At 42.2% G+C, this 25,000-nt stretch overlaps 1 protein-coding gene across 17 annotated transcripts in view; it reads right to left on the bottom strand.

The window, feature by feature from the left end:
* DOCK9 (dedicator of cytokinesis 9) overlaps positions 1-25,000 on the bottom strand; it is a 263,517-nt gene that overhangs the window by 198,018 nt on the left and 40,499 nt on the right. For 3 of the 17 annotated variants that reach the window (XM_075590791.1, XM_075590795.1, XM_075590804.1), the window contains exon 1: positions 21,009-21,820. The exons of 5 other annotated variants lie outside the window; for them this stretch is intronic. In XM_075590791.1, the coding sequence (XP_075446906.1) occupies positions 21,009-21,167 (159 nt within the window). In that variant the 5' untranslated portion in view covers positions 21,168-21,820. Of the gene's footprint in view, positions 1-21,008; positions 21,825-25,000 lie in introns of those variants that run through there. 9 more of the 17 variants (XM_075590789.1, XM_075590805.1, XM_075590790.1 and 6 more) reach the window with 7 other exon arrangements.

Genomic DNA, 25,000 nt, shown 5'->3' with positions numbered 1-25,000 from the left:
AGACTAACAATGGTATTTAGGACCAAGGCTACATTTTTAAAGCTTCAAATGACTGAGCTCCAGATCAGAACCAACGCCAATACCATCCTAGTCCCTATTACTAGTTTTAAATACTTAGGCATATGCTTTGACTCCCATTTAACATTTAGGATGCACATTGATACCCTGACATTCAAAACCTATGCCAAACTAGGTGGACTTTATAGGAACAAATCCTCATTGAGTCTGCTGATCAAAAAGCTTAATCGCACAGCAGATGCTAATGTCAATTATAGACTATGGGGACTATGAGAATATTCAGCTCGGCAACCCAAAGCCACCTTAGCAAACTTGATACCCTCTACAATTCACAACACGCATCACTGCGAAATGCTCAAATAACTAGATTGGTCATCACTCGAGTCTAGGCACAAAGTTCACCTTTCCTGTATTGCCTTCAAATACTTTCTGGGCAACCTACCCGTCTATCTGAACAAGCTCCTCACCCCTACCACATGCAGCACTTATCATCTGAGATCTTACTCCAAAAGACTGTTCATGGTCCCAAGGTTCAGCAAAGTATCCGGCCGCTCCTTCTTCTCTTACCGTGCACCCCAAAACTGAAACAATCTACCGGAGATTCTCACAGCCACCACCAGTTGAAGTTTTTTCAAAACTAAAGTCTCACACTTTAATCTGGTCTGTAACTACTACATTACACCTATAACATATATATTATCTCTAACTGTGCATGCAATGTCTTGTATATAATGTATACCCTGTTCACTTATGTAACTGTATTTGTAACCATGTATTTGTCATAACTCTATGCCCAGGACATACTTGAAAACGAGAGGTAACTCAATGTATTACTTCCTGGTAAAATATTTTATAAATAAAATATGTATGTGTGCGTATTTATGTTAAACATCATGGTTTTCTTAATCTGAGCATTTAAGGATACCATGTTAAGAAATAGACTACACGGAGCTCTGGAGAGAGCTTTATGTTAACTTCCCGACATTTAATATTTCAGAGCTCTGCACAATCGGATTAGGAGGTGATGGCGAGAATCAGCAACATACCCTAACACTATGGGAGAGGCTCACTAACCTGAGACACAGGCTCTCTCGCATGTGATCTGCATTCACTGCCATTTAAGTCAACAGTAATTAATGCAGGATCACTATGTTACATGACCCTGTATCTAATGTTAGTGTAAGGAGCCGCCGGACGCACTGCCCGTGGCGGGCCCCCTCCCTGTCTGTACAGACCTCTCCAGTGGACGTCCCCGCATTGCACCGTTGGGCCTCCGCTCTCGGCAGCTGTGCGCCACGGCCCTCTCTTCCGGCGGCTAGGCGCCCTGCCACACTTCCGGGTTGCACGCGCGCAATCCTTACAGGGCACGCTTGCACCCAGCCTTCTATCTCCTCGTCCTGCACTTCTGGCTCCGCCCCCCCCCCCCCCCTCCTCACGGAGCACTCCGCCTCCCGGCCCAGCCACACAGCTGGCTTCCTCTTCCTCTCTGCTCCAGGGCCTATCCCTGAGACAACCCAGACACACGACACACCTCCATTCCTCCCCTGCCCTCCATTGGTCAGCCATCCTTTATTACCCCAGTCCTTCTCATTCCTCGCTCTGCATAGCTTCTCGTAGACTTGTGCTGTTTGGAGTTCTGTGCCTGGCCCTCTGCTCTTTCCCTGTTCTAGTTGCTGATCTGGCTTGTCTGACTGTCTGACTACCCTCTCTGGATTTGGACCTCGACTTCCCTTGACTACGTGTACCTCTCTACCCCTGGACTTGGCTACGGACTTCGACCTTGCTGCTCTCCCCCTTCCACGACCCTTGGCTTACGGACTTACTATTCGGACCTCTGGCACCCCGGACTTGGCAAGTACTTACCATTCTAGACTCACGAACCCGGCAACGCACCCTACCACACTCCGGGCACGCCCTCACTGCTGTGGGTGCGTGGTATACTACCTTTCCACCTCAGTACTGGGGACTGGTCTGCGGGCAGCACAGAGTTACAGTTAGCGAGTCCCGGCGTATGAATAAACAGCAAAGGGACAAAGTAACCCCTTTACGGACAGGTCTTGCTGGCAGCACTGGTGTTTCGGGTTCTGCGGCTCCGCTGCACCAGCCCCAGAAGAACCTGAAAGAGACTTTGAGGACTGTTCGTTTTACTGGGGGAAGGAGATCCCGATTATGAACAGCTGCTTTATTTAGCACTTGCTTATCGAGACCAGCCTGTGCATTCTGCCTCATTTCACAGACGGCATGAATTAAAAAAACTTCAGATCTTCATGCAATTAGGGTTTTTCCCCACACATGAAAGGGAAAATTGTTGTTGCGTTCCAATGTTTAAATAATAGAAGTGGAAACCACTCATTAAAGCAGCAATCCCCTCAAAATAACTTACCATACCTGAATTGAGAGGGGAGGGGGGTCTTTCTGAGCTCATGTGGTCTGCAGATTACATGGGACCAACCACTGTTCCAGGTAAAAATGGATTTAATCATTTTGGCGATTTGTAAAAGAAGTTACAAACATGGCTGCTGCGGTCACCCAAAGAAAGCTGCAAATGACTCTCCCCATCATGTTGCAACTTTCTATGCATCGCTAGAGTTCCCTGGACCCCAGTGGTCATATTGTAACCAGCTGCCTGGTGAACAAAACCCTTCATTGCATAGGAACCAGGACGCCCTCAGACCTCAGGGGACCACAGATCAGCCCCGGGAACTCCCTGCTCCAGATATGCAAAAGAAACACACTTTAAAAAATAGTTTGCGTTTAAATAACACGACCTTTTACGATTTGTTTTCAGGCTATTAACATGTTAACTCGCACAGATGATGTGCGCTTTCCTCCGTGTGTATGCTGCCCAGGTCATAAACATCCCCTTTCCAACACGTTCTAAAGACTATGACTAACAAGAGGACAATGACAAACTAGTTCCACAAAGATAGTCTAATAGTACTTCTTAGATATTGCTTCTCCACTTCATCTTACAAAATAAGCATGCAAGAGACAGATGACAATATAGGATTATGGATCTAACAGGTACAATATATTGCAGCAGCTGTTACTGAATTCTCAATAAACACAGATTTTCCTGTGTGGTATTTGCAAGGAGCAGCTGCCAACGAACGTCAGTCAGACAACCAATAAGTCACTTTCTAAAAACCGCTTTTGTAAACTGGGAAAGGCGAGGTATCAGAAAATTAATTTAAAATAATCTTCCACCATAGTAAGAAGACACGGTAATGAAGGCTACTAGCCAGATGTTAATAGATACTGCCAACGATACAACGAATCTGAAAGCATGAGTTGGCTCAAGTTCTGATTACTGTTTTGTTTTTTCATAAAGAAGGACATTTCGATGTTGTAGTTGTGATACATTCAGATGCAGGGATATCCAAGTAGCAGACTTAAGAAATTAATGAATCTACTGAGAACAATTAATGGATGAAACAGATAACCCCCGATATGGAAAAGTGTTACTGTGACAAACAAGAAATCAGTGTGTATGTATATATACACACACACACACACACACACACACACACACACACTTCCCCGTCATGAGGGGCCCGACTTTACAATGCCACCCAATGCCTTTACAGAAGGTAGTACAGTATGTGGTTTATAGGACAGGGCATTTATACAGTTTCAATAAATATTTACGGTAAATGTGTAGAAATATAAATAATTAAACACAATGTAAAAGTGGGCAGAGCAGACAAAGTAATTACCAAGAACTCACACCTGTCACATTGTGAAAACGGGACGATTTCACAGCAACTGCTGCAAGACATCAGGGTCAGGTTAAGTCATTGCTATACATTCCTTTGTAACATAGCCCACTGCTGGGACACTGAACATGCAGTAACTCCCTCAGTGACAGAGGGACCTGCAATGTGTTATAGATCACGCTGCATCTCTAATGCCGGCAGCAAGCCAGTTGCATTGTACAGTTGCCTTCACATTTCTGTCAATCTACTGTGCGGTGTGTAAAATGTAGGCAAACACAGGACAATTTGTGGTTTACCTTTAAAAAATAAAAAGGGGGGGGGGTAAAACAGGTCAAGAATAACACTATTAATGAGGCTTTTCACTGCCATTTGCTTCTGAAAAAGGATAAAAATAGCACTTGTGAGCACACGTCTCAGACAGGTCTGCAATCCTGTCTTTCCCAATCATCTCTTAGCATACAGTGCATCCACTGCAGCCAGGGATTCTGGGAAATGACATGCATATAAGAATAAATGCGTCTCGTCCTCTTTATACTTTCATTAATTCATCTGCACCTTTTCCTTTAAACCTTAGTAGGTGTCATAAGACATACAGAACACCTACAAGCTCAAATTGAGCTTGTAGGTGTTCTGTATGTTTTATAATTCTTGTGCAGCTAGTCTTGGCTGTTTTGGAGAGTGGCAACCTCCTATCCAATTGAAGCTCACTCCCTCCCACATTTAAATGGTTAAAAGCTCACTCCATGGCATCTCCAACTATCAGGGGAACTTGCCTGCATGCAGTGTGATTGTGACAAATCTATTACAGAGTGCTTTTCCTGGTAATGTACAGGTTAATAAAAGCTCCAAACAGACTTAGAACTTTTGCAACTTATATTGACAGATTTATTATAAATCATTCTTCCTGGCAATGCACAGGTTATTAAGAATTTATATTAGTGTAGGGACCCTTGAAACGTGGTCTGCCGTGAAGTTTGGCTCAAGGGCTTACAACAATTTGGCCAAAATGTTAAACTAAAAGACCATTTTATTTATTAGTTATTTATACATGTATATTTAGGCACTGTACCGTATATAAGTTTTTCTGGATGTGCACTGAGCTTTGTCTGTGTTTTATGTTATGTCTCTGGTTTTAAATAGGTGTCATAAGAACCTGAAGCTATTGTTTTCCTTACCTCAAAACTAACCACTGACCAAAACATTACTATACATTTACGCAGTATCTCCCCTGCCATCAATTCTATGTATGAAGATCGACATTGATTTCTAAAGCCCTGCCAGGTTGCAGACCTGTCCGAGACGTGAATGTGCTCACAAGCGATATTTCTCACTTGCTGTACACTGTACGGTGGAGGGGTTATGGAACTTTTCTTACCCACCCTAACTTACATTATTTAATGTGGTTAAAAACAAACAAAAAAAAGGATAAGACAACTTGAAATGAAAGCTCTTATGCCATCAATTTTTATTTATTTATTTTTAAATAGCCACTGAACAAATAGTCCAGGATGGTAACCCTGCGGAGCCATAACAAAACATGAGGTTTAGTTCCATGTCTCTGAATTATCTGTGGCTTGGAGCGGGGTGGTACATACACACTGAAACAATGCTATAATAGAAAAGCAGTCTCTCTAGATGCATTAAACCAACCGCCTGCAAACTTGGATTCAATTACAAATCTCTGTGTATGAAGGCTGGATGCTACTTTCTATGTAACCAAGATAACAGAATCATTATCTTTTAGCTTGCCATCTGCGTAAAGCTTTACCCAATGAGGACGCATGCATAGCAGAGTACACCCAATATCCCCTGCTGTGAGATAACGACACCAGAAGGATTAAAGATGTGAATAAGTGCTGCGTTTATGATTTGCAATGGCATGTTCTTTATTTAAAAAAACAAAAAAAAATGTCCAGTTTCAATGCAAACCAAATGCCTGGCAGCCACATTTCAACAGACACTGCAGTAGTATATGTCCATGAAATGTCTGGGAATGGACTATAACCTCTGTTCTTTTAATGTAACCATGTATTGTTATAACTCTGTGCCCAGGGCATACTTGAAAATGAGAGGTAACTCAATGTATTACTTCCTGGTAAAACATTTTTATAAATAAAATAAAAAAAGTATATAACTGTGTTAATGTTTATAAACATTAATCGCCATTTGAAGATGCGCTGTTCCCCCTACAGCTGCAATCCTGATTCCTCAGTATTTCCCCCCCACCTATTTTCCCCAGCAAAGTAGTAGCCCCTCGCAACATATAAAACAGGAGGCCCTGCGGTTCAGATAAGGATGAACAAAATTATCTAACAGTATAGATTGTTGCTTTAAAACAAAGAGAAAGGATCAAATAAAGAGCGGGATGGCTTTGTAATTGAGACTGCCAAACAATACACACGTTGTACAAATACCGATAACTGCACAATACTGAGAGCGGGTTATATTAACAAGTGCACGTTCTGCAATTCTTCTCGGAAATATCAGAACTGAACTTTCACACCGCGTGCTGCAGAACAAACCCGGAGCACTAGTCCCGTGTGGTTATGATATAGATGGCATTCAGCACAAAGCACCATTTTCTCCCTCGGGGTGTTTCAGAGGAAACCAGAAGCCAACAATGGGACTGTTGTATAGATAAAACCCGTAGGGATGTGAAGTCCATGTGACAGCTGCATGAATCTCCTGCACCACACCGACAAAAACTTCACACATCCAGATGTAGCAGACTCCATTGCTCCAACTGATAACAAAACATATCACGTTGTAATGCACAATATAAACAGAGTTGTCCACAGGATTCAATGGCAGTGATAACATACTGTAGCTAGGGGGTGGAAATTATATATATATATATATATATATATATATATACTGTATATATATCCCCTTTTCCTATCCCTAAGGGAAATAGCAGTAATTACGGTCACTGGTGCTATCTGTTAGACGTACAGAAGGCCTGAGCCTCTGCTCCTGGGGCGATCCCTCTCCATATGAGGATCCCGCGTAGCAGGGTGACTCCTCATAGGAACACGTATACATTTATGGTATACAACCAACAACACAAATTACAACAGGGTTACAATAACCCTTCTACTGTGGTCATAGACCCAGGTAGTACCACATAGACCAACAAAGACAATAATACAGGGATAATGAGAACAATCCTGGGGTTGCTAGCCCCAATAATACGGAGGGTGTTTGGGCACCAATAGCCCAATGTCTGGCAAACAACCCTTGCCCAATGTATGTCTGAGGGCAGCGCTACCCTCCCCCTTGCGGTGATGCACGTACAGTATACGTTCCTGGTTAAGGCCTTAACCAGGGAATACTTCCAGACAGAGGATGATCAGCGGTAGGGTCCCACATGGCTGGGTCTCTGACAACAGCCCCTCATGCCTCACCCGTGCGCGGAGACACCTCCCACCGGAGGAATTCCTCTCCTGGCTCTGGTCCTGCTGCGCTGCTTTTTTTTTTTTAAGGCTTTTTAGGAATTAAAGTTTTGTTGAGCAGCCAGGGGTTGGGGAGGCTGCTCCCAGCACGGCTGTTCTGGCTGCTCTCCTCTCTCCCATCAGTCACAGGCTCTGTATGTCTGTGTGTATTTGTCACACTCACTGGCACACATAAGCCCCTCCCCCTGACATCATGGAGAGCAGGAGCAGGCAGAGTGCTAGAGCTCTCCACCTCGCTCTCTCCTCCAGCCCAAACGCCAAGTCCTACCCGCTCTCCGATACAACCCCCCACACTAAGATGTCACGCTAATAAAGCAGGATCAGGCGAGCGGTTGTCAGTCGCTCTGGTGACTGGCGGCTCAGTCACTGCTGCAACACAGGCACCAGGGGAAAGGTGGCGAAATTCTATTAAAAAAAAAAAAAATAGCGAAAAATAGAAGTACCTCTCAAATAGTGGTCAAGTGGTTAATATTTATTCATCCAACCGCAGAGGTCAGACCGCAGCAGAACTTTCTCCTTGCTGTGTTGGACCGAAACGTTGGATGAAAAAACATTAAACCACTATTTGAGTGCTACTCTTTCCTTTCTATCATGCAGATGAGGGAAGAAATAGCAAGTGATTGTATATAATCATAAATATTAAAATTTGATTGTATGTAATCATAAATTATATTACATTTGAAGATATAAAATTAAACCCTTTAGTACAACATTAAATGAAGCACAAAAAAAAAAATGGCAACAAAATTAAAATTAAAAACAGGATGACTACACTAATATTAGTGCAAAACTTACAATGTTGGTCAAAAGAATAAAAATATTCTACCATTTATTAAAATATAAGTGAAGCCTCAAATAAATAAAATCTGGGGAACTGCGAAATGAAATATTGAAAGAGATGGATCGTGTGAAAGAGGCACGAACCACACAAAGAATCCCCTTGCAGGGCGCACAACAGACCAGAATATTATATATAGTTATTCTTAAAAGGTCTTAACAGCCGTACACACTAACTGCCAAAATATTTCTTTATTAATAACGTTTAACAGAGAATAACAAACATCTACAAATGTAGTAGATCTAAAACGAAAAGTTGTGAGCTACTGTAGGTGGACCACTATGTAGACTTCTTGTGATGCCTATTGTTTCGATATATTAATATGTATATCTTGTGGCTGGGTTTGGTGTTGTGGGAGTGATATATGGCCAGGTGGATTGTGAGCACCTCTGCCCCACTCCTACACTCCGCAATGCACTGTCTTAGTGAGTGTTCAGGATTGTACTTTATATTCCACACTACTGGAAAGTCAGTTATACCATAGGAGTCAAGCTGACAGGAGTCAAGCTGACTGGATCCACGAGTTACTGGGATTCATGTTTGTGTGTCACAAATCAGGAAGGTAATTTCCTTACACTGTGGTGTGTATATAATGAGTAGTGTAGTTAATGAGTGACTTTTCCACTTGTGAATGCTCAGGTATCTGATATTACTGCGGAATGAACTGTAAATAATGTGCCAACCCCCTTTGACTCAAATAGAAGTTCACGCATTGCTAATGTTGCTTTTAATGTTTCCACCTATTTGGCGTAAGGCTCGGTCCCCGCTGGCTACTGCAGCGCTCGCTGTGGTGGACGCTGCAAGGAAAAGAGCCGCCCCACAATGGGGCCGGGCCGCTGCGCCAACAAACTCCTGCTCTCAAGAAAATTGAGATCAGGAGTCGCGATGGAGCGATAGGCCATGCCCCCAGGCGGTACAGCCAATGAGGGCGAACCTGTCGGGTGCCGTCACGGCCACGCCCCCCTCAAGAGCTGAAACGTGGAAATCTCAGCTAGGCAGAGCCTCCCCCTACTGCTTCCCAAACTACTGAGGCAGGCGCTGCCGCTTCAGACCCCTCCAGGGGAAACAAAATGGAGGTTTACATTTCCCAAGTCCCACGGGCCAAAAGTCACAAAAGTTCATACCATGTAATGCAGGGGTTTTACACCTCCATGTAATATCGGCAGGACCTTCTAGTATCTTAGGAACCAATACACAAGGCTCAGTTCTGGAGAGGCTCTGCTTCCCACCTATATAAAAAAACAGAGAGGGGGCAAGTTGGGGCTGTGCCTTTAACATCCCACAAATAGGAATCCTGTCTCCCACTGCAGGTTTGAAGAAAGGGTTTTACATTGGGATCTGCTTGTCCTGAAGAGAAGAAAAAAAAGTCACCAGATACCTATGCATGGAAAAAATGTAATCTATATTTAAAATACAGTAAATACTACAGCTGTAACCACGGTCGTTTGTCAGAAAAGGCCCGCACCGTTATTTTATAATCACCATGTGGCAATTCTGGTTATATAGAAGCTTTATGCTACTGTTGTTGAGATTAACCAGGAGCCAAAATAATTCCCACACTTAAAAACAGCACAGATGAATAGGGCAGGTTTAGTATAAACGTCAGCTATTTCATACCAGTAGGCCAAGGCTAGTAGACTGCAGTACAAACTAAACCGACAAAGAATTAGTTAGATAGAGTGTGTGTCAAAATGGATTGATGGAAATGCTAATGATTGTTTGGTTTATGTTTGAAAACCACACAAAATCTGTGCTGCGAGACAAGTAAAGCATAGCAAGCACTGGGACAATCTGCATCAGTCCCCTGCCTCCCACAGTTTTTTTCCTATTGAAAATCAGCAAGAGTAAGCTTATCAACAAGATATGCACTGGGTAAGTCCTAAAGCAAAAACACACAGTGTGCTCATATAATGGCAATAATGTGCAGGAACGGTGTAAGTCATGGCATCAATCCCCTCTTTCATCAGCATGCTGGAAGTGATGCCGCCTACAGCCATTTATGTTTCCCGGTGCACATGGAAATTGCCGCTATATTTCTTCATGGCTAAGGCTTGTGATAAGAAATGACGGGGAAACACTGACAGGGGGAATTGCTGCTCTAATGTTTATACATTTACTTTGCACTCTTACCGTTTGATGGATCCCACTTATGCACGAGGCTCAAACTAACTACCATAGAACAGCAATAGCACAAGTGTCCAACATCAGAGGCATGAATGTAGGGGAATACTTTTAAATACACTTGAGTAAAATATGTTTTTTTTTTTTGTTTTTTTTATAAAGACTGAGGAATGCCGATGTTCAAAAAGCCAAAATAGTTTTAATACCATATCAGTATTAAAAATATATATATACAGTATATTTATCTGTACGTCTATTTCTTGGTTATCTAATTGCCCATCACTAAAAAAACTAAAAAGAAAAAGCCTAGAGTGCAACATCCCAGAAGCCCCATGTACAAATCAGATGCACTTGTTTATTTAATGCTTTCACTGCCAAGTCATTATTAAATACTGAATCTTTGGCACAAAGGGGGGTTTAAGCCTCACACGGACATATATTGGATTTGCAGTAAAATGAAAGCGCTCTTGCATATATTAAAAATAAAAAAAAACACAGTCTAGCATTTTTAATATTGATTTTTGATGTTACACAAATCAATATTTACCCAATCATATTTTTATTTATTTTTTAAGAATGACAGATTTAGTGAATTAGCCAATATATAGATACAAAGGTTATTGTGATTCCAATATAAAAGTTATACAGGTGGTGTGAAGTTCCCTATCACGCAGGCCGCAACATCTCCCGTTGCAGCTTCGTATTGCCCCCATGACACGGCGAATTTACATACAAACAACTGGCCCTACCAGCACTACCTTTACCGGTAAGTATATCGGTAAGCAGAGGGCTCCCAGACGCGTTTCAGCTGCAGGAACCACCTACTGCACATTGATGTCAAACGGGGGCAGAGGGGTAACTGCTGCTTTAAGTATTGTGACATAGCCCCAGGATATTAGGCAGTTGCTGTCCTATATAGATCAGAAAGGGCAGTACAGTGTACATGTGATCCATCCTGCAGCTTCACACTGGTGGATGGGAAATCCAGACCAGAGTTCACAGTTACTCTAATTCCTCTCACCTGCCCTGCTATTTGGGGGAAGAGGTACTTAAAGCAGTTTTGTTTGCTGCCTCACTCTCTCTCCTAGAGCCGGGAGGCCCCCTGCAAGATAGCAAAGAACATTCATTTTTGTTCTTCTTTGAATGCCATTATGTACCTATTTTGAACGTTGTGTATTTTGTATAATTGGAATAAGAAGCCCAATCTTAGAAAGGCAGTGCTCTGATTTGGCAGGGTTTGTTTTGATGCATTTCCGTTAGTGTTGCAGGGACAAAATAAAGCAGCGTGAATAATATCGTATTGTGCTACGGGTTATCTATGTGGTTACCCTAAAAGGCTGTGAGATAAAGCGTCCGGAGATTGCGCAGCAACGTAAGGAAGCAGTTTGTCACTGTGTGTGTGACGCGGCTGGTTCGCCATAATTGGCTGAACCGCCGGCGTGGCTGGTTCGCCCTCATTGGCTGAACCGCCGGCGTGGCCACGCCTCCATCGCAAGTTTTTGTATGTGAGAAAACTTGCAGTACAGCGCAGCTGCTAAATGCGCGCCGACGCATGTACTTGGCCCGGATAGATGGGGGGGCGGTGCTTGTAGAACGCACAGGGATCGCAGCCTAAAACAGAGGTGCGTGATGTTTTTAGGGGGACCCAGCGGTTAGAGGGCCCCGCTCTTGCCCAAGACATTGAAATTAAATGCTGGGGGACCGTGCGAGACCTCTGCAACTTCACTTACTGTGACTCAGTTGACACAGCGTCAAGTGACGGCACGGGTTCATGCGACATGACCCCGCGGCGTCATGGCAATGCTTCCAGACTAGGTAAGGGGGGCGAGAGCAGTGGGGGAGAGCAGGTAGGGGGCACAAGGCAAAAAGTTTGCACACCCCTGTTCTAAACCATGGATATTGCAGTACTGTGTGCTACTGTGTTGAGTGCTTTAGGTTAGCAGCCATGAACCTTTTCATTCGCTTCCTTTAATCCGCACACGAAAGCCCCTTTACAAAGGTATGAATTGTTTGGAGATTAGGATCGCTGCAGTTGTATTAGTACTTTTGGACACCACCCAACATTCAGTACAAACAGGCTCCTCTGCAACATGTCAGAATTTCCTCTCCTTTCTCTGGCCAGAAGTCTAAATGTCATCATAACAAAACAGGGTCATTAAAAATACATATAAAAAAAACACAAGTGAAAATAAGCAGTGTACAGTACTTGCAGCATTGTATCATTTACCCCCTATTGTCGCTTTTCAACTCATACCCAGCACCTTCTACACCAGGCAGCCCGGCATCGCCTTTTTGAAGGGCAAGAGATAAAAGCATAGAAATAACCTCGTGGTAGCATGAAAATATTAATGCCAACCAACAAAAGTAGGAAGATGTAATCCCAACACACATTTCTGGACACAAAAGAAAACTGTACACTTTGTTTTTTTTGTTTTTTATAACTCAAATTTTATTGAAGTTCACCACCATGCACCATGACATAACTTTGCATTCATTTGATATGCAAAGGTTATACAAAAATAAATACGTATAAAAAAAATGGGACATAAATCAGAAGGGGGGGGGGGAGAATGTCCGTCCTCTTGTCCCTATTCCTTTTTGTTTTCTGTTTACACTTCGTTTTAATGACGGGGGCCCCACAAGATCCATAGTTTTCTATTTTTCTGCTTAGATATAAACGGGATGAGTTTGACGATGAAGCAACTGGTAGGAACCGAAGCAGAGGCACATATTGTTCCTCAGGAAATACAACGGGGAAACACAGAACATTAGGACTCCCAAGTACCACTTCATTTGGGAGCGACAATTTCCTCTTGTAAACCCCACTGTGCTGGACATAATCAAGGAACGTGTGAATCACAAAAGCAGCCAACACCCACCATGTAAACTGCCAGCCACATGAACATTAGTGATCGTTGGGCAATGTTGTGATACACAAGGGGACAAGCATCAGGTCTGCAGCTTGTCCAGGTCACCAACAACCAGATAACATAACAGCAGATTGGGCTCAGGAGTGGTATCTGAAATTATTACCTACAGTATAGTTCTCAAGTGACTGGGTTGCAAGGTTTCCCCCCCCCCCCCCCCCCCCATGGCAGGCATCCACTAACATTGCATTACCAAGTGTTGCAAATCAAACCAGTCCATGCAAACGTACTTAAAATCACCAAAGTCACTGACCCCTCCCTCTAATTTTCATGTATCAGAACCAATGGATCTCCTGGTAAAGAACCGTTGCCCTCTTACATATGGCCACTAGGTAACTTCCTGCTCCTGCAATCCGATTGGTCCAATCCGTCATTCTTACAGAACGTTGCACCAGAAGTTTCCAGTCGATATACCTTGTCCATCCTATGTATGTTAGGGAGCAGGAAAACCCTGGAGACAAAGGCCAAGTCCCCACTGGCGCTGAGCGCGCTCATGCTTGGAGCGCTCCAAACATGAGCGTCAGGTGTCCTGCTTTTAAGGGCGCGCTGGGGAGGGGGGGGGGGGGCATTGCGGGTAGTTGAGCTCGCGGGTAAGTATAGTTTTTTTGTTTTACCTAAGCGCTGATCGCGGCTGAGCGTGTGTGCACGCGCGCCGCGTGAGCGGGAACTTACATATATCTATATATGTAATTCCCAGCTGCAAGCACCACCCGCTCAGTGCTAGCAGGGACTTGGCCTAATAGTCAAATATTGCATTAATTAATTTGAAGCACAAATTGCTTGCATCATTAAAAAATAAAATAAAAAGATACTTTGTGTCAGTCTTTCATAAAAACTTACACCGGAAATTTGGGAACCGGGTCACGCCATCTTGAAATAGTTTAAGACAAACAAGATTTTTCTCAGCTGTAGCAATATGCAAAATTATTTTTAGAACAATCTGCTTTTACTGATTTAAAAAAAAATAAAAAATAAACAAAGCACAGTGCCAAGAATTTGCGCCTGGGAATTATATATCTTTACAAATTTAATAATCTCCCATCAACAGAGAAGAACTAACAGATCCAACAGTGTGCGACAGGAGAAAACACCTTCATGTCTAGTTACTCTGAAACAGGAAAAGATGCACAGGAGCGCACCAAGGTAAGGAAAAATTGTAAATGTATTAAACAATAAGGCAATAAAATAACTTACATGTAAGTAAGAATAAAGGAGTATCCAGGTCAGCGAAATGTTCAACAGATCGGCATCATCATCATCAGTCAGACAGGGGGGGAATTTCAGTTCCGTTTATGTGGAGATCCCGCGCGCTGGACTCCTATGGCACTCGCTGCAGGAATCGCCTCCGCATGTATGCAGGTAGTGGCGTGGTATCCAAAGCTAATGCACATGTGTGGAAGGAAAGCCCCCTGTAGGCGTCTGTGGATGCCGGTTACGATGGAAAATCGTGACTGGAAGGGTACACAACGGTGTAAACTGGCCCCCAAAGATGGAATAGGGAAGCTAGTTGCACAGTTGACTCGCGACACGTTTCGTATAGTAAATATACTTCATCAGGCAATATCGCGGGCACCCGTGTGGGGTCCTTTTGTATTCCACCAACTGCTATCATTGGCTGTTCGTCTCAAATTACAAGCCCATCAGAGGACTAGAATGAGTAAATCATTCAAATCCACAACACTTGAGCAGATCTATAATTATGGCCGCTATAGTGGTAAAATGATAGATCTATTAATAGACAATATTATTGTTATTTTTGAAATGGGAGGTAACATCTCAAAAAAGGGGAGATGGCAGGACAATAGATACTCTAATGGTTGGATTTGGATACACTCAGTCCTACCCACGCGTCGCAAGTGAACTGTGCAACTAGCTTCCCTATTCCATCTTTGGGGGCCAGTTTACACCGTTGTGTACCCTTCCAGTCACGATTTTCCATCGTAACCGGCATCCAGACGCCTACAGGGGGCTTTCCTTCCACACATGTGCATTAGCTTGGGATACCACGCCACTACCTGCATACCTGCGGAGGCGATTCTTGCAGCGAGTGCCATAGGAGTCCCAGCGCGCGGGATCTCCACATAAACGGAACTGAAATTCCCCCCCTGTCTGACTGATGATGATGATGCCGATCTGTTGAACATTTCGCTGACCTGGATACTCATTTATTCTTACTTACATGTAAGTTATTTTATTGCCTTATTGTTTAATACATTTACAATTTTTCCTTACCTTGGTGCGCTCCTGTGCATCTTTTCTTGGTCATTCTGTTCGCCGGCGGGGTCTTCCACCGGAGTTCGTTTTTTGGAGTGAGGGGATACACTTCAAGCCATAGGAGCAGCAAGAGTAGGGAGAAGAATTCATTTCTGCAACACTAGGAAGCAAGAGCGCGGACTGAACTTTCTCTTACTCTGAAACAGGTATGCCATTGATGCAGCATCTTCCCAAACAAACATTTTACATGAAAATAACTATTTGTAAATTCATAATAATTTTTTTTTAAAAAGTACCAATGTCTTGATTTTGATATAGTGCAATGTCTGTATGACGGATTGAAGGTCATGGTGGAAAAAACAACAACAAAAAAGCATTGAAATGTATGCTTTGCTCCTTTTTTTTGCATAGGTGGGAAGCAAGGGGTCCCCAAAACAGAACATTAATTTCTGCTCCGGGGACCCCCTGCTTCCCGAGATACTGCCGCTAGTTACTTCCTGCTATTTCAAGCCCCGCGGTCCGGCTTGCTATTGGCCCTCGTAAATAAGAGAAAAGAAAGAATTGCCGGCGCCAAATCAGTCCTTTAAATTATAATAAATCCGAATAAAGACCAAACCGTCTCTTGCAAAGTCCCAAAAGTGTCCTTGAGCAAACAGGCAGTGAAGGGGTCAACGAATGGCTCACACCAAATGATAGTGCAATATGTAAAAAAGAGAAGAAAACAAACAGATAATGGTGCAGTACGCCAAAAAAGTTGACATTAAAACATTAAAAACTCACACATGACAAACATAACACAATGACAGACAGACACTAGCAAGACTATAATCCTAACAAAAAGCTATTTATTAACATTGAAATACTGGGTTCCCCTGAAGTGCACGTATGTGCATGAAACATCGTTGGGAGATTATCCTGTTTTTAGAGCTGTCCATTTGGTTGTGGAGGATATTGGCAGCAGTTGTGTAGGCTGTGGGGGAAAAGGAGAGGAAGAGGAGCAGCGATTTCAGTAACACCGCAGCGTGCGATGTCACATCCACCAGGAAGCTCCGGTTTTCGTGCGACTCAACATCCATCCCCCACACGAGGCAATCCCTAAAGGAGCTCCTGTTATCATCAGAGAGGAGCACCTGAGCGATCTTCAGCTTTACTGCTTTTACCATCCACTGTCCTGTAAGTAGGGTTTCAATTTTACCCCTCTGGACTTAAGTGCTGTATCCTCCGGATCCCAGTATTTCTATGTTAATAAATAGCTTTTTGTTAGGATTATAGTCTTGCTAGTGTCTGTCTGTCATTGTGTGTTATGTTTGTCATGTGTGAGTTTTTAATGTTTTAATGTCAACTTTTTTGGCGTACTGCACCATTATGTTTGTTTTCTTCTCTTTTTTACATATTGCACTATCATTTGGTGTGAGCCGTTCGTTGACCCCTTCACTGCCTGTTTGCTCAAGGACACTTTTGGGACGGTTTGGTCTTTATTCGGATTTATTATTATTTAAAGGACTGATTTGGCGCCGGCAATTCTTTCTTTTCTCTGTGGTTCATTTTCTGACTGTACAGTCAGTATTTGCCAGGCTGCCTGCAATATTTATTTCAAGTATTGTCATTATTTATATTTTTTTAGCGCTGTTTTGCAACGTCTTTTTTCGTTAACCTCGTAAATAAGAACAATGTTTCTTCCTGCACCTGTCAGACACCGGGCACAGAATAGTAGATCTGATTGCCAGCCATTGCCCACTGTATTTAAGTGGGTACTACAATAATAAAAGCAGACTCAAATGTTGTCCTCATCTGTCATCAGCTTGTACGTGAGGCACTAGGAAGCTCCAAAGTAGTCTGTTCCCAAGACCCAAATGGACTTCCATATGTAATGCATGACATGCCAAATTCTCCACGGTCTCTTTCCCCCATTTTAAACACAGGACAAACTGTTGGCTCGATATTTTTAAAGGCCTTCCAATCTCAGGGGAATAATAGCAATTTGCTCATGTCAATCAAGCTATATCTTTTTATTAACCTTGCCAGTTACTTGAAAAGGGCCGTCGTGATGGCCGAAACGTTGTTATTCTGACAAATAAATTGATCTTCTGATTCTAAATCCATAGTGCCCGGAGTCATCCTCACATACCACGATTCTGGATTGTCTTGACAGGTATTCCCTGAGCCAGGAGCACCGGTAACCACATGCATTTACAATTTACAAAATTGGTGTGCAGCATAGAAGTGTATGTATGTATGTATGTATGTATGTATGTATGTATGTATGTATGTATGTATGTGTGTATGTGTGTATGTGTGTATTTTTTTATTTTATTTATTATTAACCTTCACATATATAATCTGACAAATGTTCTTCAGTACATACAGGGGTTACGCAACAGAGGGCACATTTTATATCACTGTCATAGTGAAGCTAGATGAAGTGAGGGTGCAGATATTTTATATCTTAACCTCCTTAACCCAGGGCCCACTGTGAACACCTTCCTTTTTAACAAGGTATGACTTTGGAACACACATTAAAATGCAATGATAATGAATGGCCATTCACAAGACTGACAATGGCGGTCACACCTTAGTGAAAGAGAACGTTTAGTGTGGAAGTCCATGCCAATCACTGAAAAATCTGAAGTTTAATCTTCGGTTCAGGTAAATGAAAGGAATATAGAATTTCTCAGGGAAGAAAAATGATAGGAACAGTCTAATCTACTCAATTTAGTACTTTGCAAAAGACGATTACAGTGTAAACGTTACTATTTCCAATGGGCTCAATGGAATGTCTCTGTACATTTACTGATGGTGGTACGCGACCAAATTGCAAACACACACTTGGCAGTCCTAGATTTTATTTTCTGTGGGGAGTCTTCACATTTAAAACTGTGTCTGTTCCAGTAAATAAATAAAATTAAAAAAAAAAAAAATATATATATCCCATTGTGAAGTTTAAGGCAATTACATTTTTTTGTTTAATACCTGATTAGCACCCTCTCTATCAACCTTCAAGGCCCACCTTAAAACAGAGCACACAAATTAGCAAAATTAAATCTATTGTACTATATAATATAAAAAATGTCGGTCCAAATGGTTCTTCATCATGTCTCATTTACAGTGACCATACTGTACTGTACAATGCTATTTATACCAATATAAAAGAATAATTGAGCAGAAGGGTTCGACAAACTCCAACTACGGGCGGGGGCAGCAGCCGCAAAGTAACAATGTACATAAAACCTTTTCACAAGGTATACAACTTAAGTTAGGCAGTTTGCATCTCTGGGGACCAAGTCACTTACTGCAGATATAACCTCCTCTCAACATGGGCAACTTTCCCAAAAGGGTATGGGCACAGCAGAACCTGCAACACTGTACAAACTTCTGGACAAAAACATTATTTGGGATGCAATGCAATATGAATATTCAACACGAGCACGAGGCCCCAACAATCTTGTACACCTTGTATTCATAGTTTAATCTTGATCCATTGCATCAATCATAGCATCAGATTGACCAGGATTTGAGGAGTTTGCATTTTTTGAGAAATTAACCCCTTTAGGTGCCCAAGGACATAGCTACGACGAAGCAGTACCCCAATCATAATCCAACTGCCTGTTGAGCAGAGAGCATTCTGCAGTGCTGGGGAGTGCAAAACACAATCTAAGAGGAACAGAAAGGGATTACACCCATCACTAGCGAACAATCCCATGATCGCGTCGGAGAAGCGACCCCATGATCGCGAGTGCCGGAGGGGCCATGAGACACTGGTGTTATGGCCTCTGCAGCACTCAAGAGTTAAACTCATCGAAAGCTTTGGTTTCATGTTACCATTAGGATGTGCATTACCATTCTTCAGGGCAGGCATATATCCACCACCCATTTATCAAAGAAGGATCATATCGCCAGTTCAGCCTTCACAACGAAGCAAATCTGCCAGGCACATCATTACAAAGAAGGGTTCTCAATAGCCTGTACATTTCATATACTGGTCCATGTAGATTTGCAGAACCAAACAATACTCCTTTTTCTGCACAGGAATACAAAAGGGGTATTAATTTCTTAAAGGCCAATGAAGGAAGAAAGCTCCAAAAACATTAAAAAAAAAAAAACCTTTACACTATACAAGTTTGCTCATATTTAAAAAGTCAAATCCTACAATATGGTAATATACAGTGAGAGACCTGAAGATTAGAAATTCAGAAAACATCACAATGGATCATTGCCTCAGTTATAGCAAATGACTACAATAAATCACTCCAGAAAGAAAGGATTGGAGTCGGAGACATACAGCGGTATCATTTGAAGAAAATTAGCCATATTTTCTAAGTGGTGCTAGAAAGGCACCATACAGCCCATTTCTAGCAAATGGTCAGTGAGGCAACAGCTTAGAAACACTTAGAAAATATGGATCTTAATATTGGGATTGCAATTCAACATATTAGAGTAACACGTACTAAATATATTAATGCTAGTCAGGCTACTGAATGTTAAATCCTGTTTCCAGTGTGTTCTAGCTTTCAGAAACAGTCTTGAGAAATGTGTATTAAAAAAAACAATTTGAGATATTGATATCAAATGTCTATTTGCAGATGTATGTGTATACAAATATGTATTGCAGGTATATGTATTACGGTTACATAAGTCACCATTAAAAAGCACACAAAGGTCTTCGGATGGCTACAGTACTTGCAGAAGTACCATTTGCTGCTTGAGGCAAAGGAATGGCTGAGACTCACAGGCAGCGACGAGTTAAAGGACATGAAACCAGGTTTATATTTCTTACACAGCATTTTTTCTGAATTTTATTGAGAAAATATAAAATATAGCTACAGTTTGAATTATTTTAAACAGCAAACACGAGTCAAACTTCCCCTTTAAAATTACAATACAATGTAATAGTTTTTTATATCCTAAAATCATGAATCTGTGTTATTTTGGAAACACCTAATTTGACCTAACAAAGTGTCAAACCTTTTTTACCCGTTGACTACTGGAGCTTTATTAATTTATGATGTAAAAGTATCTACATAAACAGCATAGAGGGATGCTCAATAAGCCCATTTATCATTTATGCACAAATGTGATTTATAAATACAAACATTTTTAGAGTGCATCTTACACTTTCTGCAAATACACCACCTTTACATATTGTACAGACATTCTCCAGCACGAAGTGTCTGATGGTGTTCAATGCTGAAATGTACTGAAGTTATGCAGCTATGACACTCCCCATCCTACAGCAAACCGGCTACAAGAACAGCACACCTTTGTGCCAGACATTACAAAGCAGATACTTCATCACACCCTACACCGATAAATCACGTACACTGTATGTGTGCTACATATTTACTCTACCTGTACAGATCTCTATGTAGTCAAGAAATGTAATATATTTTGGCATTCAAAATACACACACATTTGAGAACTGTATAACCAGATGAGGATTTTAGCATGTGTGTAGTAATCCATACGAATGTATTACACCGAGGGGGAAAGCTTTTTAGACCCTCATTTCATTCATTAATGCGGAGCAAATGTTCATCAACATGGAAAAAATACAGAAATAAACATTAAAAAAATAATAATCTGCAAAAGGGCTCATTGTTAACATTTATGTCAAAGGGGTCTCATGGGGAGTACAAATGTCAGCAAAGGATACAAACAATGCAGAGCAGAATAGGCATTTCACACAAAACACAACGGAGCAGCAATAATACGAAGCAGTATTTACCAGAGATGAAGGTATGAATCCAGAATCTTCCCTCGACAAGCTCTGTGCTGTGTACTCCGGAGCATTATTCTCTCCTTGCTGTTTGCAGATGTAAGCACAGTTTCTCTCGAGCACAGTACAAATGCCTTTAAAAAGGAGCACACTAGTAGTGCAACCCATTCCCGAAGTGTTAAAATGTGCATTTCTAGCAGCCCGGGTTCCATCTGCAGAACACCTTCCCCTGAACCGCTGCGAGGATCTCCATCTGCGTCCCTACGAGAGATGCCTACACAGCGAAGGTGTCTCAAGCACTGACTGAGCAAAAGACCACGAAACAGAAGCGGGGCATGAAGACAAAAAATTAAATAAGAGACCGGTGGTGTGTCGGGAGAAAATAAAATAGACAGATGACCTAGTACATAATTAAACATGGAACAAATAAGAATAGCATCCAAATAACCAAGATCAATTCCCTGCGCTCGTCTTTTCTAAAGATCGCCTCTGGCTATGCCCAAGATGAAAAGATACTGATGCGGTTACTGCTGCTGCCAGACAGAGAATCTTCAAGCAGCTACCAGTGACGGCACTCCCAGAAAGCCTTGCACGAGCACTCGGAAACGCTCTTTTTTTCTTCCTTGACCTAAATTTACCGTTTGATGTTTAATACTTCATTATAGACAAATAAACGGGAGAGATGGGAGGTGGAATGGGAACAGCTTAAAAAGGAGAAGGAATAGAAGCAGTCATCACGGTCACTATGGCAACGCGATTACAGGCCCATAGTATGTATAATGTGCTTGCTCTGGAAAGGTCTTTCTGACAGCTAGTCACCGGGGAGTTGGAGATTGACAGAGGCAATCTTGCTTCCTCTCCCTTCCGTGAGGGGATGGCTGGGAACTTCTTTCTTGCATGCGAGAAGAATCACTTCTGATGCCTAGTGGAGCCATGCAATACAAAGCATGGCTGAATGGCTATGTAGTGCACATTAACACTTACAAGTCTGACATGTACAGTGAAAGGGAAGGTTAAGTTACCAATACCTTATTCTTATTGGTGGGAAGATGCATTTGTAACCCCAAACCTGCAGTGGTACATTGAAAGCAACAATTCCATATTTTAAATATGGTTTTAAGTTGCACTATCCCCTCAGATCCTCAGCGGTGACATTACCAGTGTTCGTCAGACATTTAAACAACCGTCCAATAGGAAACTATGACTGCAGGGCAATGGAGGACATGACCCACATGGTAAGGGGTTTTGCAGTTGGCATCTCAGCCCCAAGCAGGAGCAGCAAGGTAGCAAAGGGAGACGGGCAACAAAGCAGTGTTGTCCGCCCCCAAAACATAATGAACGTGGAGCCCTGAATGACTGAACACACAGCAAATGTTTTAGGGACTCCATCATTTAAGGACCAGGAACCGAGGACAGGATTCATCGAGCCGCGGTGCGGGGTGTTGCACAGGCAGTAGCTGCCAGATCGGCGGGGTACAGTACGCGGCATCACGGCTTGATGAATGCCGGACTCCGCGACTTAGTTTCAGACACGCTCGTGTGTGTTAGCTCCTTTTTCGTGCCGAATCCATGAAAGCTCATTGTTAATCCTTGCAGTGGTTATTTGTTTTTGGAAAAACAGCATTAAAACATTTCTGTTCTGTGATTCATGGTTGTGTAAAAGAGAAAGCCAGACACGAAGGATTAACAATGCCGCTGCAGCTTTGGCGTTCCTGCTGCTGCTGCATTCTTTCCGCAGCCTGCATTTAAAGAAAGCAATGCGGTTCGCATATGCACAGAGATTTGCGGTTGTGCTTTCCGGTATCGGAGCACACATTAAAAGCCTAAAAATAGATCTATAATTACTAAATGGGCAAAATCTGGTAGGAGGAGCTGGTACAATGCTTTCACTACTGTGCAATGTCAATATTTATAGCTAAGGGGAGCTACATCCTTAACCCTACGTTATGAAAACCACAGAACAAGCAGTGACATTTAATGATCCCAACTGCAGTCAGTCACTTTCCCTATCATTCTCATTTCCTTAAAAAGACATAATAAATGTGTCTGCAACTATTCCAAGGAACAGTACAAAAAGGCATATGTGGGTTCTTGGGGGGGGGGGGGGGGAGGGGGGGGGGTAGAGAGAAATGTAAATTCCAGCATTGGCGATAGCGATTCAAGCCTTTCAAAATTGGCGCTCAGTGTCAAAATGCAGGAGAGGAAAATCAGCGAGAAAACAGAAAAAGAGATGGAGGAGGGTGGGGGGAGAACCTAAAATAAGGCAAAACGGAAAGAAACAACAAGGGTTGAAAAAATAAGTACTTTTGCCGTTTCCCCAGCTTAAACATGTTACACCACAGCCTGAATTCATAGTACAGTATTGCCAAACTGACACAAGGTGACCATGAACCCTGAAAAATATATATTTTTAAAAATTATACATTTCAGCAGTACATGTTTTATGCTTTTGGTAAACGTACAATGTTTCAGGATCCATCACATCCCTTTTCTCAGTGCGATCTATTTCGGATTATAATAAGATCTTGATCCAGTTCTTTCCCCCCCTCCCCACCCCCACCCATCTAAATCCAATATTCAGTGGGTCTCTATGGTGCTGAATTTCTATAGAAAATGTAGGATCAGACCACAATCTCATGAAATGCAGTGTCACAAACTTGGCAACATCGCATTTGGACCAGCAGCTCGAGCGACATATTGGTGCATATTAACAATTCAGCAAATCAGGAAAAAGTCGAGAGGTTTACATAAAATGTCTGAAGTTGACATAAATGTTATTTTAAGTTTAGGAATCTAAAATAATTATTTAGATAACTTGAGGTAATCACTTACAACGGAATGCTCCAGTTTTATTTCATGCTTTTAGGATCAGAGCGACCAACACAAAGGTCTCGGACAATTCTAGAACCCCTGATAAAACAGAAACAGCTGCAGATAATCTGTATTTTCCATTGTAACATGGCCCCAGTACCATCTATAAACAGATGTAGTGGGGTGTGTGAAGAAAAGCTGCAATGAACACCATGCAGCATAAAAAAGGTGGGCGAGTATTTTACAAATAAATTCTATCCTTCAAGCTAAGCAATCCTAGAATAAAACAAACAACAAGGTTTTTCCCGCTCAAAATTCTTTGATTTGGCAGGAACCAGACCATCAGTAAAAACATTTTTCACATTAGAGGACATTTAAAAATAGTGTGTGTCATTACCCTAAACTATTGATGATTTAGTCTAACTAAATTACTACAATAAACACATTCTCATACAACTCCATCATTTATGTCACCATTGGGACTTCAATGTACCTCGTCAGCCGGCATTGTGAGACAAAGGAGGATCTTAAAGCAGATAAATAACACACCAGAACACCCACCCTGTTACAAAGAAAAGAGCGGCTGCTAGCTTCATGGCAATTGTCTTTTCAAATGAAAAGCACATCCATGTAAAGTCATAGCGGATCAAAGACTAAATAAAGAGCAATATATGGAAGGCCGGGGGGGGGGGGGGTAATACAATATAGTCTGAACACAACAAAAGTACCTCACTGTACCGTGTGTGTGTGTGTATGTGTGTCCACTCACTCGCTGCTTAGATTGTAAGCTCCTCTGTACTAGACAGACATTCACAACATTTCAGCAAATATTGTGAAAGTTTGTAAAACTTCAGATGTATTTTTCCCATGAAAGATAGCACATTTCACGGTTTCCTCAATGTTTCTTGAAATGTCACAAAATGGCACCATTTTACCATTGACCACATCAGCTTCAGAAGACCCTACTAAATTTTATTTTGCAAACGTTAACGAAAATAAAGTCTCAAAAAACAGAGACAAATGTTACCAATCTGTCACTCTGCAGCTTACGGTCGCGCGCACTATGTGCGCCTTCATTGAGACGCATGTATTTGTTCCGGCGGCGCGCACCTGTTTGCGCCCCGTCGCCGGCACTATAAATCTCAGCCTTGCACACATTGACAAATAGTCAGGTTTCCCCGCAAAGTTTT

This window comes from Ascaphus truei, chromosome 3, assembly GCF_040206685.1.
Source record: "Ascaphus truei isolate aAscTru1 chromosome 3, aAscTru1.hap1, whole genome shotgun sequence".
Taxonomy (NCBI): Eukaryota; Metazoa; Chordata; class Amphibia; order Anura; family Ascaphidae; genus Ascaphus; species Ascaphus truei.
The sequence above is the reverse complement of the archived record's forward strand: the minus strand, read 5'-3'. Positions and strand labels throughout refer to the sequence as shown.